The following is a 15,476-nucleotide window of genomic DNA, read 5'->3' on the forward strand; positions in this document are numbered from 1 at the left end:
ACCTACTTGCGTATGTCAAGGACCTGGGAACACGACCAGGACTCACAGGGAATTAACTCTTTCTATATGAGTTCAGAGTAGGCCTCCCGAAAAAGGACCTACAAGAAACAAGACACAACCCCGCCAAGAACTGACCCCAAGCAAAGGCAGCACAGACAAAGCGCCTTGGAAAAGCATCCTGCAGCCAGCTCCTAATGCCCTTTTTGGCAGAGAGCACAGCAGGGCTGCAGTGTTCGTTCATCATCTGTCCAGGTGAGGCACAAACGGATGGAGCTGCCAGATGTGTTTGGTGCTCCGTCCGCTGGGGAGCGGTGGAGATCCAAGGGGAAAATCCAAGTTATCCCTATTTCGACAGCAGGCTCTGTTTCAGGGCTGCGTGACTGTATCCTGCTCTCCCGTCTGCTCTCCTCCCTTCCAGCTCAAAACACCACTTCCCCAGGGACCGTCTGGAAATTTGCACCATGAAGTCTGCACAGCTGAAACATCTGCAGTGCTTACAGCCCCACCGTGCACAGCCGCTCTCTACCCTGCCTGTGCAAGGCCAGTGTGCGTTTAGCCACTGACACACAATACAGCCTTCCCCATGTGATCGGGAAGTCACGCTGTCAAGGGAAAGGACACTTTTGGGGTTTTTAGGCCATGCAAATATGACAGAAGGGGGTCGTGCTAATTGCTACCTCTACTGGGAAAAGGTCTTTAAAAAGGGAGATGGAACAATTCCCAGCCATCGTATTGGGAACAAGGGGGAGAGGGGGGAGGAAAAGGACAACTGGGCAGAAGAGCTACAAGGGAATCGGATTCTTTTGCTACGCACAGCCAGTTCAAATCCAGTGCTGTCTGTCAGGGGCAAAGGCATGAGCACGAGATGTTCCCAGGCCTGAGGGCTGGCAACCCAGTGCAAGTGAAGTGTTTGCATTATAACCAGCACGGCCCCAAAATCTGTCACGAGCACACAGACTCAGTCATCATCACACAGCGCTGCCCAGTGCTGTCAGTGGGGCAGCAAAGCTGCAGGCTCAGCTGCTAAGGAGACACTAAGTCCCACTGCACAAAGCTTTTCCAGGAGCCTTGGCAGTGCAGCGGGACTGAAAGACTGGACTCCCATCTTACCTCAGCACAAATGACTCACTAGCCATCAGCAAGGAGTGAAAAAGTAGTTCAGTTGCTCCCGCCTGCAGATATGTCAGAGTTTGGTCCCTGAAATTTCCAAATAAGCAACTCAAGCAACACTAAGTAGCTGTATTTAAGGCTATTGTTCTTTTGGCTGTTTTTTTTCCCCCCTGGAATTTTTTGTTTGTTTTGGTTTAGTTTGGTTTTATTTTTTAGAATCGGCAAAGGATTTCTGCCTGACCAGTTCACTCCAACTACTATCAGCTGTTTCTGAACAGGGTAGAAAAGACTCCTCAAGCCAGTCCAGGCATCCAAAAATGTGCCTCTGATGGTGAAGTGCTGAAACAAAAAAGGATCAATACCATGCCAGTCACTCGTGGAGAAGTTTGCAGCCTGCACAGGTCACTGCAGTTTCCCATCTGTCTCAGATATACTTGTCCCAATTATAAAAAACCCCAGAGATTTAACAGGCATGTTTTTCATCACTATCAGCTCAATCTGGTGAAAAACTCAACCTCGCATATTTGTTTTTGCAGCCAGCGGGTGGTGTGGTGCTGCAGAAGCGAGATTTGGGTGAGAACTCCAGGCAGAAATCTGCTCTGGCCGGCTGGTGCGCCAGAAGGAATGCTTCCCATTTAACCTCTTCCATTGCCTCCACTCGCAAAGCAGATCAAACACTGCAGAGTTACAAGATAAAATTATGCAGACGAATTATGATGCCAAGGACAGCATATTCACCTTTGTAGCTTGATCAATATTACTTATCAATAGCGAACCGGATCCAAAACGGGAGCTGTCTCTGGAGGGTGGAACTGCCCATAGCAAGCACTCCCCTCACCTCTGTGCTTCATTAAGTGCATGGAGGATCTGGCAGGGGCTGGCAATTAGATACACAGCATTCAACTGCTCACAAATTCTCTGCAGATTCCACACAGATTACCTCCACGACACAATCCATTGATCAGAGGTGTATTCCCAGGGCCCACAGTTAATTACACTCCCTGCTGATGGATGAACAGCAAAGCCATCTCTGTGAAAATACATTGGTAGCAGAATGCCAAGCAATGCAATCCTAAACAAAGACAAAAGGGGCTGGGAAGGATTTCAGAGCTTTCAAGGTTAAAGCTGACTACAAAATATACCGGGGTCAGCAGGAAGAGGAGACAGACGTGGCAGGAGGGCACTGTCCTGAGTGAAGGGACAGCTCAGCCCGGCTCCCAGCCCTTGTGAGTTTGTCCACTGGCAGGACGGGGATTATACAACGCTGGGGAGGCAGCCAGGCATGCTGGGAGGGATGCTGGAGTCTGGAGACTGCCCCCCCCATTGCACTTACGCTCTCAGCTGCATTCTCATGTCCAGACTTGCCCACTGTGCTCTTGGTTTACAAAGAAAAATGTACTAAGAGACTGAGGCCCAGACTGGGAGGCGAAGGATCCCTCACATCCAAAGCCTTGCTCCAACGGTCTGGGTCACCAGAAGAAATCCCAGCTGAGGCTGTTTCCAAATACCACAAAACCATCTCTGGAGCCTACTCAACAGCTCAGCAAAGAGCCAGCAACACAGACACAGAAAACAAGTCAGATGTCAATGTGCCAGACCTCCTCTGGACCCTGCTAGGCAACCCAGGCTATACACAGCCCTGCCAACTACTCCAGCCTCCAGCTAGCTTGGACAAGCACCTTCCTCTGTCCGTGCCAGCCTTGACTTGTCTTGCCACCCAAGGCCACTGGAGATAAGATTGCAACAACCTACACTTCCCCAAGGTGCAAGCAGGGTGCCTGACCCCTTCTAAGAGCCCCAGAGCAAAAAGGAGTGTAGGGTTGTTAAAATCCACCTAAAAAAAAAATTAAAAAAAATCCCTTGGCACAGAGAGAAACAACCCCATTATTCTTGTTGGCTGCCTAGTCTTGGGGCTGGTCAGAGAAGCCAGCTGTGACTCCCAGGAGGCAATACCTCCCAACCCAGTCTGCTTATCCCATCAGAGTAAAGAGAAATCTTTGATAAAATGACTTCTCTGCAAGTTTGTAGAGCAACACCAGCAGGAGAGATTGCCACTGATATTTCAGCTCATGTTTCGGCTATCTGGCAGACATGTGCCTAGCCCCACACACTCCTGCCTGCACCTTACCTTTCAGGACGCTGAGGACTGCATCACTGCTGTAGCGTTTTCGGGCAGCGTTGGTTGCCACGCAGTGGTAAGCTCCAGCATCACTCTCCTGCACATCCACGATTTGGAGGACACCATTTGGAAGAGTTATAAACCTGAGTGACCAAAAGGAAGAGTGAGAGATACGCCATGCCTTGTCCGAGCTAGTCATCAATTCAAAACTCTTTTATCCCTTCTTTTTCACCTGCAGATGTACCACGTACAGACCTTGGTAATCACAGCAGAGCGGGACAGACAAATCTTTGAGCTGCCCAACCGGTGGTTCTTAAAAAGCAGCAGGTACAGACTTATCTGTGGCACTGGAGTTTTCACAACATAGGATCTTGCTTTTGGGAGACCAGCCCAACAAGGTTTTGCTGCTACAAGCCAAATGTATAGTATAAAACAACAACATGCATGCAGATTTGTAGACATCTCCAGGTGTAAAAGTGCCTTCACACACACTACATCCAGTTTCACCACTCGCTTTTCACAAAGGTTTGGTAGACATCCAAAAAAATACGTTGCAAGGAACAGCTACACCTTCATGGCCCAAAGCAGCCAGTACACAGCTGCCTGAAGCTCCACCATTCCTGGGTTGTGCTGATTGCTTTTGTTCTTCCAAGAGTTTCTGGCTTTCACAAACTGACAAACTTATAGCCAAGCATTCAGAATTCCCTCGTTTGCCCATGAGGTGCTACTGGGCAGCACTTCCAGGGAGTGAAATGGCTACATGGCTCGTACCATGAACACAATCCTTGCTGCATTATACTGAACAAAGCAGATGATTAGCAATTAGCATAAAAGTGGAGCTGGCTGTCAGTATCTCCATTTTCTGCCTGGATTCCTAGATGGCAGCCTCTTTATTCTTGAATGCAAGGCGCAAAGCCTACGTGATCCTTTTTAATTATATATGAGATCCATTTTTAATTGCAAGCCTCTATAAACAGAGCTGCCTAGCTTTGACAAGCAGCTCTGGGTTATCAGTCTTCATTATGAAGAGGACACATTCAAAGGCAATTGCTGAGGGGAGGGATAGCAGCTATTCCACAGGAACAGCACAAAGAAAAGTTATAACCATGAATGCCAGTTCTTCCCTCCACAAAGACCCCAATAAGTGAGCCCAGTAAAGTAAAGCTGTGGTCTTCCAGGTGCAGAGACAGCTGGAATACCATGAACGAGGGTCATGGAATCAGGAGGATCTTAAGAGATCACCCATGCTGTGTTCAAGCCACGGTCACCAACAGCACACCTGCTCCTGCAAACATTTATTCTGTCTCCAGTAATGGAAATATCTCCCCTGCTCTAAGCAGTCTGAACCAGAGACAAATATCCCTGCTGCAAGTCTAGCATCTATCCTGAACCTCAGTTGCTGAAATGTGAGCTCATCACTTCTTGTTCTCTTCACAGCTGATGAAGAAACAGAAGAGCTAACAGAGCTCCTCCAGTGACCATACTGTCTCTACTGGCACAGTCCTACAGCCTGATTCCTGGACAGAGACTTGCTGAAGCTTCCCATGTACACAAGGCCAACTGCCCACATCCCTACAACCATGCTGCTGCTCCTGAGAAAGACGCTTTCCCAAGGATCGATCTCCAGAAACCTCAGAGGAGGTGGTACCCTGAAAGCCCTCATCAAGATGCCTCATCAGGACGCAGGAGAAAGGAGACAAATATTTGCATCCTCTCAGCTCTGTGGAGGGAAAGCCTCCCACTGCGATAATATTTATTTTTGTCGTGCATCTGCTATTTGAGTCTGTAATTAATATCAACATATTTCAAACACCAGGCAAGGCATCTCCCAGCCACAAAAAGACACTCCAATTACATATCACAGATTCACTGAGGCTGGGAAGGACCTCAGAAAATTGTCTATGGTCTTTCCCCTCTCAGAGCAGGGTCAGCTAGACCAGGTTGCTCAGGACCTGTCACAGTCACGCTCAGCCAACTCACTTGGCTTCTCTTGAGGGCTGAAAACAAGCCACTGTGTTTCTAAAGACAGCAGGAGCTGGAGACAAGGGGGACTAAGTGGGGAGACTCAACACATAGCTCAAGATGGTCCCTTCGGCGAGGCCAGCGGTAGAGAGATCTGCATTGCTCTCCCCGGGAAGCAAGGGGAGAAGAGAGGCAGGATCTCTCTATCCACAATTTCTCCCAGTTGCTCACAAAGCTTCCAGCTCTCAGCTGCTCACAAAGCCTCCAGCAATTCAGGCTCCCAGCAGCTCAGGACTAGAAAACTCCAGGCTGCCTGCAAGGGCATTCTGCTTCATCCCCAGGCTCTTTGCAAGGAAGTTAAGTTTGCCCAATGATTCAGAGCAGATGGCTGGCACCAGCTTTCCTTCCACACAAAGGGCAGATCTTTTTGTCTGCTCACCTTCACTACAGGTTAAGCAGAAAACAAAAACCAAATGATGGACAGACAAAGGCCCTGGTAGAAACAGAAATGCTGGAATCTCAGCAGTCTCAGTTCTGCTGCTGACTGGTACAGTGCCTCGATCTCATGAGACTGCCTTGAACGGGAGCGAAAGGCAAGCCCCTCAGCCCCCCACTTGCAGCAGGTTGCTGGTTAAAGGGCAGCACACTCAGAGCAGGGCCTAAACTACCATGGGTGAAGAAGGCAGCAAGCTGCAAGAGCAATAGGGCACAAACATGTTGCTTCCCCTCTCTGCTCCTCCCTGAGCAGACTCCAAATGAGAGCGCAGAGCATTACCACCAGGGTGACAATACTAGAGTGGTGCTCAAGAACTGAAATCAAACATCATTGTCCAAACCCCACAACCCTACAGGCCAGTGTGCTGTGCTGTGTGTATAGCAGAGAATATTCCAGCATTAACAGTCCAATTCCCTTTATTACTTTCTCCCCAGTAAACTGCTGGCACACCCTCCCTCCTCACAGCCTTCTGAAGGTGCACAAAACAGACGAAAGCACTGGTACAAGTAAAAACAGTACAAGTTAGAAACCTGCAGCTTCACTGCAGACTCCATCAAATCCTTTTGCTTGCAGCTCAAGAGCCCTGTCCATGAACATATTAATAAGCCATGTTAAGACACTCCTGACACACAACAGAAATAAACTCTCCACACAGATAAAACCCTCACTTAGCCAAAATGTGGAAAAAGATACTGTGATTGCAGACCATGTGATCTGTAGGGTATGTGTTTATGTGCAGACCTCCAAAGACCTCCAGTTCCTAGCAAGTACTCATCTTGGCTCTAGAGAAAATAAACAGCACTTTAGAGCCTGGTGTTAAATCCAGCCAGCACCTAAACCAGAGAAGAGACTATGCCAAGAGATGTAGCACACACCCCAAAGCAACTGCAGTCTAGTGAAATCCTGCAAGCCACCTCTCAGCAGCTGCTGCAGATTTAAGACCATATTTTGTAAAAGCACTTCAGAGCCAGAATTGCAAAACACTTCTGTGCCTTACTCACGTATGAAAATTAGATTTTGTTCTGAACTTCAGCAAGGCGGGAAAAATATTCTGTAAACATCAATAAGCACTTCACTACCCTTTGGGTTATCTAAGTATTTTTAAGCTCAGCCATCAGCACCTTCGAGGTGACACCATGCTAGAACCTGTACTCAAGGGTAATGACCAAAGAGAGTGCCCAAGGGGAAGATCCACTCCAAAAAAAAGAAGAAAGAAAAGCAGTATCAGTTTCCCATGATTATTCTATCCCTCTTAAAAGAAATCATAAGTATTGACGTAGTGGTGTTATCATTATCTCGAAGGTTGTACCTACAGCCCCAGAGCATGATTTTGTACATGCACCTAACCACGCTATTCTGGAATACGAAATCCTCATCCCGACGTCTACCTATCCAAATGATTGCATCTTCACAGGCTCATCAGAAGTGTGCACAGGAGGGAGTCCACAGTAATCAGCCTGGCCTGAGATCTGGTCCTTAGGCACGATGGCAGTAAGGGTAACAGAGAGCTCTGGTTGGCAGCCAATGTTTCCTAGAATTCACTTAATTCCTTCGAAACCTGGTTATATTAAATCCAACAACAACCACCAGACAACAAAAAAAGCAAATCCTTCCGAAAAAGCATATTAGCTAAAACATGATTTAAAAAGTGCGATCTGCAGCCGGCGATTATGCTCTGGCTTTTACAAGGAAAACAATTTTCAGGCTGCCCGTGTTGAAAGCAATCTCTGAGCAAGTAATTTCACAACATCCATCGAGCTGTCTCATTAAAAAGCTATTGCCCTATCTATGGCATACTTCCCGCTGCAATCCCTTCCTTTTTGTTTTTTCTTTCTCTCTTTATTAATTAATTTTCTTCTCATTAAAAAGCAACAGCCTCCTATAAACCTTTAGATGCCACACTTCAGAATCAAGGATGTAAAGCAGTTATTCTTACAGAAACAGTCATTGCTGCAAAATTATTCCTAAACCTTACCCCACCCCTCCTTCCTTCCTCTCCTCCTGCCTTTTGGCTTAACTTCCCTGGGAGGGAAACAGCTCCTTCTGCAGAACAGAAAATGAGTTTTTAAGAACTAAAGGACAATGCAGTCACTGCTTCCCTCCAGGAGGGACATCTGCAGACCAACTAACAGCCAACTAATGGTTTATCCTTTTCCAGTGCTTGTAACTGACTTTCATTAAGGAAAAGCTATCATGCTGCAGGACTCTCATCTCTCTCCCAAAAAAGGAAAAATCAGAGTCTTTTACTAGATGACCTCTAACCATGGGAATAAAAGAGACGGAAAGACGTCCCAGGTTACTGAGCACACACAGTATGAATGAATTCTAGAAGAATCATTAACTCTGAGACAAAACTGTGTGGAAAAGCAGGGAAGAAAACGACCATCTCTAAAACTAAAATGAAAGAAGAGCCACATCATGGAGTTCGCCCCATACCCCCAGTGCTGTGCCCCCACAGTCAGCTAGAGAAATATTCCTCATGCCAGGCCTCAATTCCCCAAGATTTCTACCTCACTTAATTTCACACAAGAGGACGAGCCAAAGGCAGCCCACACCACAGCCTGCTGTGCCCTGTTCCATACACACACAGACCTTCACAGGGCACAGGTTCTGGGCTGTAAGAACTGGCACAGTTTCAAGTTTCTCTATTCACTTTTATGCTGCTGTCTGTCCTTCTGCATGCTCTTCTGTTTCCTCCAGTGCTCTGGATGGGGAGTAAATGGCTGATGTAAACTGTGCTGAAATCGTGCACCTTTGCATACAGACCTTCCAAGTCACTGGAGAACTGAGGCTCAATTACTTTGTTTATCAGCCAATTTCATTTCCTTGAAGCTGTCTTTTATACATTGAACACTCAATCCGTCACAGCAAAGGTTCCAGAACAAAAGATCAGTTAAAAAAATGGGCTCAGTTGGGTTTGGTTTTGGTTGTTTGTTTTAGTGGTGGGTTTTTTTGGTGGGTTGGACATTTGGGGGAAAGTTAATTTTATTTAGGTGTTTTAAGGACCTGTTTGCATGGGCCCCTTGAACACCTCCTCTTACATCACTTGATTATCAGGTCCAAACCTGGTCTATCATCTCTCTCTTCATACTACCTTTTTATGAAGGATTTCCACATCCTAAATGGTCAGGTTTTGTTCTGCTTTTTCTCAAGCTGACCCAGGAAAGCAATCAGGGAGTCACCTGGGTTCTGCTGGAACAGCTTCATTGTCCTTCTCCCAGGTGATGACAGGGGAGGGCAGTCCTTCAATCCGACACTCAAACCGGGCCATGCCATTTTCTTCCACTGTCTGTGACTCCGGCTGTTGGAAAAAGCGTGATAATGCTGGGGAAAGAAGAAGAGAAGGAAAGTTAATAACTCACGTGTTTCTGCTGAGAAACGCAAACCTGTTATGATGTATGAGTTAAGAGGAAGGCTTTTCTTTCCTAAAGATAGCCTGAAATGTAATTCCTCACTTTCCCATGCCTTACAGACCCTGAGCAGTCCTGACAACAGTAACCGAAAGGTTTCAATGTGCAAATTTGCTTCTTGCCTCATTTTCTCCTTTAAGGCAACAGTGTGCAAGAAAAGACAGGCAATTAGCTGGTTTCAGCAGTTGCCTCTCTAAACCGCTTCCTTGTCTGCTCACTTGTTCCATTTGGGAAGGACATGCAGAATGAGAAAAAGACAAGGGGAAATACCACAACCCTGAGAGATGAGTTTCCCCTTACCTTGGAGCGTTCCTGCAGCCACAGGAAATTAAGGCAAGAGTACGAACAAAGCCAGATGTTTCACAAAACAACTGCCCAGAGGCTGCCAATGCTGGAGACTTCGGGAAGAGACCATAAGGGTTATGATCCTCCTTCTCCACAGTGAATAGCTTTGCCAGCAAAAACCAACTTCACCCTACTCAAGCAGATAAGATGCAGCCAAGGGGAGAGACACAGCCACCTGGCTAAGATGAGGAGGATGGATTTCAGACATGCCAGGACACTGGGTTGCTTTCCAGGGCTCACCCCTGTCTATATGCTTCTTTCTATACTAGAAGAGGCTGAACTTGCTTCAGAGACAAAGCCATAACGTTTAAGATTGCTCCTGGACTGCACTCCTCCCATCGTCCATGCACAGCTGCCTCATCTCCCTCCCCTTCCACGCACACAGCAAAACCCCGCTGACTTCAGTGGAGCCGAAATCCTCCCCCTGGGACTGTCAGCATCTGTCCTATCAACAACATAACCCAAAGGCATCTCAGTCACACGGTGGAGTTTTGAATATGCATGCAGGCTCCTTGATACGGACAGAAAGCTTGTATTCTTCTCCACCAGAAGAACTGGCTTCTGCTTTCAATAAGTCTCTGTTAAACTGTCTTTGCTGTTAAACCCACCCTGCAGTACAAACGCATCCAGCAATACTGTAACACAAGTACCAGAAATCCTGAACATGGCACAATAAACATAAATTTCAGCCAAAAAACAGGCTTGACTGCTGGGCCAAGCACAGCACTGTGCTTAGAAGGACCCCAACTGACCTCCTGGTCCCCCAATACAATTATGTGCTTATCCCACCACCGCTTCCCAAGAACATCCATCATTGCCTTGGATTTTATAGGACTCCAAAACTGAAGTTTTATTCGCATCATGCACACACACACACACACATACATACATGCACACACAGACACACTTTAATGCAGTGTTAGCTTGAGAAAGTATGTACAGTTTTGAAAATTAAATGCTTTTCCATGACCCATTTTAACCTCGGCATATTCTCAGCTGTCATTAGTGTTTTTCTTTAATTTAAATAGTTATCACATGTTTAAGGCAACTCATTGCTCTCCGCAGCAGCTACAGACTTAATTCTCCTACCAGCTGTCCGCCAAGTCTAGTTTTTCAATTCTATACAAATGGCAATGAAAAATGTTTTCCTGGAAAAAATTGAGAAAGACATTAATATGCAAGGCCCCAATTCAGCCAACTGCTTGAGTATTTTCAAACATACACTGCAGAGTAATTTCTACAGATTACAAGATCTTTTAAGCTCATGTTAATAAAACTTGCTGAACCGGGGAGTTTGAAATAAAACCCATCAAATGCCAGTGTACATTTGGGATGGCACCATCAAAACAACCTTCTCCTGGCAGCAGATATCCTTAATGCTCTTTCTCGTTACTCTCTTTTCATCCTACAAGTGTAAATGAGAATACTTTGGCAGGCTCTGAAGGGTCTACCCGGAAAGGTCACAATGGGAAGCAGGAATCCTTTTAAAAAGATGAACTCTAAGCATTTCTGCTTCCTCTGCTTCATGTCAGGTAACCTGTTTCTCTTCTGTTCATTACTAAGTGGCATCATCTAAGTTGATATGATGAAGTCCCAAAGTTTACAGCAGCTTAGGACCAGTCTTCAGAGACCAGGGAACCTGACTGGAATGTGGTGTGCATGAACAGCAACACCACTGTCACCAACAGCATGGAAAAGCTCCATAAATCCCAGCAGGCAGCTCCCTGCTCTCTTAGTTCTCCCTCACGGCTACAGGCACGTATATTTTGTACAGTTTGGTAAGAGATGCAGGATGCTTAGCGAGCCAGGCTTACCTCTGAACATTTTGGCATGAAGGGCAAAGGCATATAAAAGGTAACAGTGCCTCATGGGCTCCCTGGGGTTACCCAGACAATAACCTCTCCCAAAGCAAGGGGCTGCTGGCTATTCCTCCCCATCACCTGCCAGACCTGTGTCTGCAATCTTGAAATTCCCTGCTGAGAACCAGATCCTGCCCTTCACCTCCATCCAGCCCCATCTGCCTGCTGTGCTGGGCTCTGGAACGGCTCTTCAAAAGCAAAGAGCCAAGAAATGCACCCGTGACAGATTTCTCATTAGGATGTGAAGGAGCGTGACTAAACAGTGACCCTGATTAGGGAGTGCACCGTCCCTCTCGCTCCGAGCGGCACGCGGGAACAGCCAGGCTTCCCAAGCAGAGAGAGCCCACAAAGCTCAAGAGCTCAGCAGGTGCTGGAGGTTCAACCCTGGCAATGCAGAGCAAACTGCGTTTTGTCTGTTGGTGACTTCTCATGGTAACTCTTGGGGTGGGACTCAGAGGCTGAGCCACTCTGTCATATTCCTTTGACAGGATCAGGATAGGGATAGTGGGGATCAGTGAGGACAGGCTGAAAAAAATCACCTCTGCAAGCTCTGAAAGAAGCAACCTGTAGCCTCCCCAGTGAAGGAGAGGATAGGGAACATGAACAGGGCTCTTTTGTGCAGAGAAAGCAACACCAAAACAAGATAAGAACAGTGAAAAGCTTTCTTTGAGCAGGACTGAACAAGAACCCTGGATCTCAGCACTGGCAAGGCTCAGGCAGACACGGACTTGCTGGCCAGGCTCATTGCTGCTCCAGGCATCCTCTGCATCAGCTTGAGGCCAAGACCACAGCACACTGTGTTCCTCCTCTCTCATCCCAAGGGGTACCAGGGTGGAACAGGGGAGGCAGAACACGTCCAGCACCTATAGCATGACCCAACCTAGGCTCAGAGCCATGCTGCAAACAGCTGGTGCTGGGCGGAAAGAAAAGAATCAGCCAGCGCAAGGCAAGCGGGCTGTGGAAGGAACGGACTGGAAAGCAGATCCTGCTACTCTTACGCACTGCACAGAAGTGCATGCAGGTCACAGCGAGCACAAGACAGGCTCCAACACACTGCTCACCCTAGGGCCACAGAGATCCTTAGGAGGGGCGGCTCTCCTGCCAGAAAGACCTTGTGATGGGACTACTGCAGAAGCGCTGCAAGTGAGAGGTTTTCACGTAGGGAGGAAGGGAAAGAAGATGCTTGAGGGGAAAAAGGAAACAAAGACAATAGATACATACTCGACATTATTTTCAACTCCTCAGCTAGGGTTTAGCTTGCAAAGCCATCCCGTGCCACAAAACACCTCCCAGCTCTGTTGCACTGATTACCTGAACACCTTAATAGGCCACTCAGTAAAAATTACCCACTGCAGGTGAGAAGGTGAAGAGCATTACAGCAAATTGCCCTCAGCAACATGCCAAAGCACAAGGCTCTGCACCTTCAGGAATAGAGCATGCAGCTCCCTCCCCACTGACATGTTAAACCCAGCTGGAGCCAAACTGTGTGTGCCAAGACTTTTAGCCTCGAGCCCAGGGGTGACTGCAGTATGGGGAAACACAGCACCCTCCCCCTCTCCCAGCAGCCTGATCCGTGCAGGAGGCCGTCAGCTTGGAAAGACTGCCAGCCAGCAACACTACACCCCAGGCAGAAAATGCAGTCTATGCAAGGAATTCGGCCTTCTGAAACAGGCTTGCAGCTCTCTCCCACAGGGCTTTGCCCTCAGACTCTCCGTGTGCTCATCCCCTTTGTATCTTTACAGTTACTAGTAGGTATTTATAAGATGGGGGCAACTTTGGGCCCCACTGAGATCATGTACAGCGCCCAGACGACCTGTCTCTGAACGGTTCACCTCTGAACAGGCCTGGGGGGTGGAAGGAAAACACGCACAGAAAGCCATGGGAGCGATTTGCCACGGCTCCACAGTGCGGTGGAGGCACAGCCAGAACTGGCTGCATGGCCATATGGCAGCACAGGACCTGTGCTGCCCAGCAAATCCATACAGGGCTTGCTCCTGCCTCTTCACAGACACCAGTTCTCCACGTACTCACAACACACCTGGAAGTCCCATCTGTGGATGGTCCAGATCATTTCATCTGCCAAAAGTTTTCCTGCCTAGCCTGGCTCTGCCTACAGTCACCAGCATTCACTCACCTACACACCTAATCCACATAATAAATAGCATAAAATCCATAAAATAAATCTTTAAAATAAGAGTAAATCACAGTCTGCCTTTCCTCAAATCCCAGACACGCTGTGTGTCGCTGAGATGTTCTCTGTGTGGAGAGCGGATCACGAGAGCCCATGTGCGTTGATTCCTGCTGTGGCCTGTCCTTCCAGGTGCAATAACACACCAAACCTCTCCTGCACTTGCTGCCAGCAGACATGCAACCCAATACAGGCCCATTCCCTCCAGGCACAGCAAACGTCTTCATCTGACAGTCACAATTACTGTAATTTTCTAGAACCTCCCTCGCACAAAACGTTTAAGCTAAATTAACAGCTTTAACAAATCTTCACAAATGTAGTTATTAACAGGTAGAAAGCTATACCTTCCCACAACTAAAATAACACCACTGGTATTTCCACGTGGGAGCATGCAGGGCTCAGAGAAACCCACAAACCTAATTCATCAGCCTGAGCAGCTGTTCACTTAACAGGCATGCTCACACCAAAAGCAGTCACAGACTCGCTCCTCCTCGTCTGCCATGGCCACCACTGCCACGAAGTGTGGATGGCTGACCACGGAAGGATCCCCAGCCTGGGGAAGGAAACATACTGCGGGTCAGAAGCACAGGCTGATGGCAGGGATAACATATCCCACCTGCTGAACAGGTTTTCGTCTAGTGGCCTGTACTGATCAGCAGTGCCCAGGGCAATCAGCACAAAGAGTAACTCCAGCCTTGGATATACTACTGTATTCAGCAGCAGGGAAAAAAAAAAAAAAAAGAAAAAAAGGCCTTTACAATCCTCATTTGCACCAGCTGAATGCTAATGTAACAAGTGCTTCTGCCCAACCCACAAAACAAATTGAAGCAAGAGATACATTTCATTAATCAATTCCCTCGCTGCTCTCCATTCAGAAATGAATATGTTATGTCAGGTGCACGTGTGTGCCACAGAAGCAGTGCTTTCCCTGTGCAGATGGTAATAAAAGGAGACATGAGCACACTCAAGGAGAGAGTTCACCTGAAACTCCGTTTCTAGGAAAAACCCAGAATGGGATGGAGAGACACATCACCTATGTATGCTGCTCTGGAAAAATCCAGGGGGAGGGAAGGGCGATTTCAATCACTCATCCATACATTTTGTCAAGGCACAAACCATTGCTATCAGGCAAGAGACATGGTGCGAATTTCAACACAAGTTACCCCTAAAAGGGAATATATCCTAATTGAGGGTGGTTGGGATTGCGGCAAGAGCAGCTGAATAAATCCTCCTGGATTAATGATGCCTTTTCTACTCCAGGTCTCCCAACTCCCCTGATGATATCTGTGTGTAGGATCCCTGACTCCATCTTCACAGCCCTCAGGGGTCCCTTAACCCTAACAAAATACCGGAACCAGCTATTTATCTGGCACTACAAATGACTGAAAGGAGGGAGCATGAGGCATGGGTGACCATCAATCTGTGGGTACTGCTGCTAAACATTTTCTGAGCAGAAAAGGGGACATGTTGCAAAGTCAAAGGTTTCACCTGCCATCAGAAGTGCTGGTTTCTACAGCACAGTGCTCACAGCCTGAAGCACATGCACAAGTCAAACCTGGACTGCCCTGCCTGGGGTACCAGAGATAAATACATCCCCAGTGTACAGTGGGAGTTAGGACATCCACTCTGCATCCTCACCTACCACAGCTCTGAGCAAGTGCGAAAGCACCTCAGCCCTGATGGTGTGCTGTGCAGCTGCATCCACCAACACCTACAGAAGTCACTGTACTAGAGAGAAGTGTTACTGTATTTGCATTATTTTCTAACCTCATCTGTTTGGTAGGTCAAGGAATCATTTACTGGAATTCACACATTTACTATAGTTCCAGAAGCCATTCCTGAACACAAAGGAATTTTATTCTTTAATACTGCCCAACAATTCAGTGGTTCAGATGTTGGAGTCTCTCAAAGATCAAAACAAAAAAGAACCTGAAGAGCCCTTTCTTTCATCTCTTCCATTATAAAGAGCTACTCACCTCACAAGACA

General features: G+C 47.4%; 1 protein-coding gene across 2 annotated transcripts in view; it reads right to left on the bottom strand.

The window, feature by feature from the left end:
- Nucleotides 1–15,476, bottom strand: part of IGDCC4 (immunoglobulin superfamily DCC subclass member 4) — a 102,256-nt gene that overhangs the window by 48,638 nt on the left and 38,142 nt on the right. For both annotated transcript variants that reach the window (XM_074917427.1, XM_074917426.1), the window contains exons 3-4: nt 8,870–9,011; nt 3,239–3,372 (exon numbers count right to left, since the gene is read on the bottom strand). In XM_074917427.1, the coding sequence (XP_074773528.1) occupies nt 3,239–3,372; nt 8,870–9,011 (276 nt within the window). The remainder of the gene's footprint in view (nt 1–3,238; nt 3,373–8,869; nt 9,012–15,476) is intronic.

Source organism: Athene noctua, chromosome 13 (genome assembly GCF_965140245.1).
Source record: "Athene noctua chromosome 13, bAthNoc1.hap1.1, whole genome shotgun sequence".
NCBI classification, from domain to species: Eukaryota; Metazoa; Chordata; class Aves; order Strigiformes; family Strigidae; genus Athene; species Athene noctua.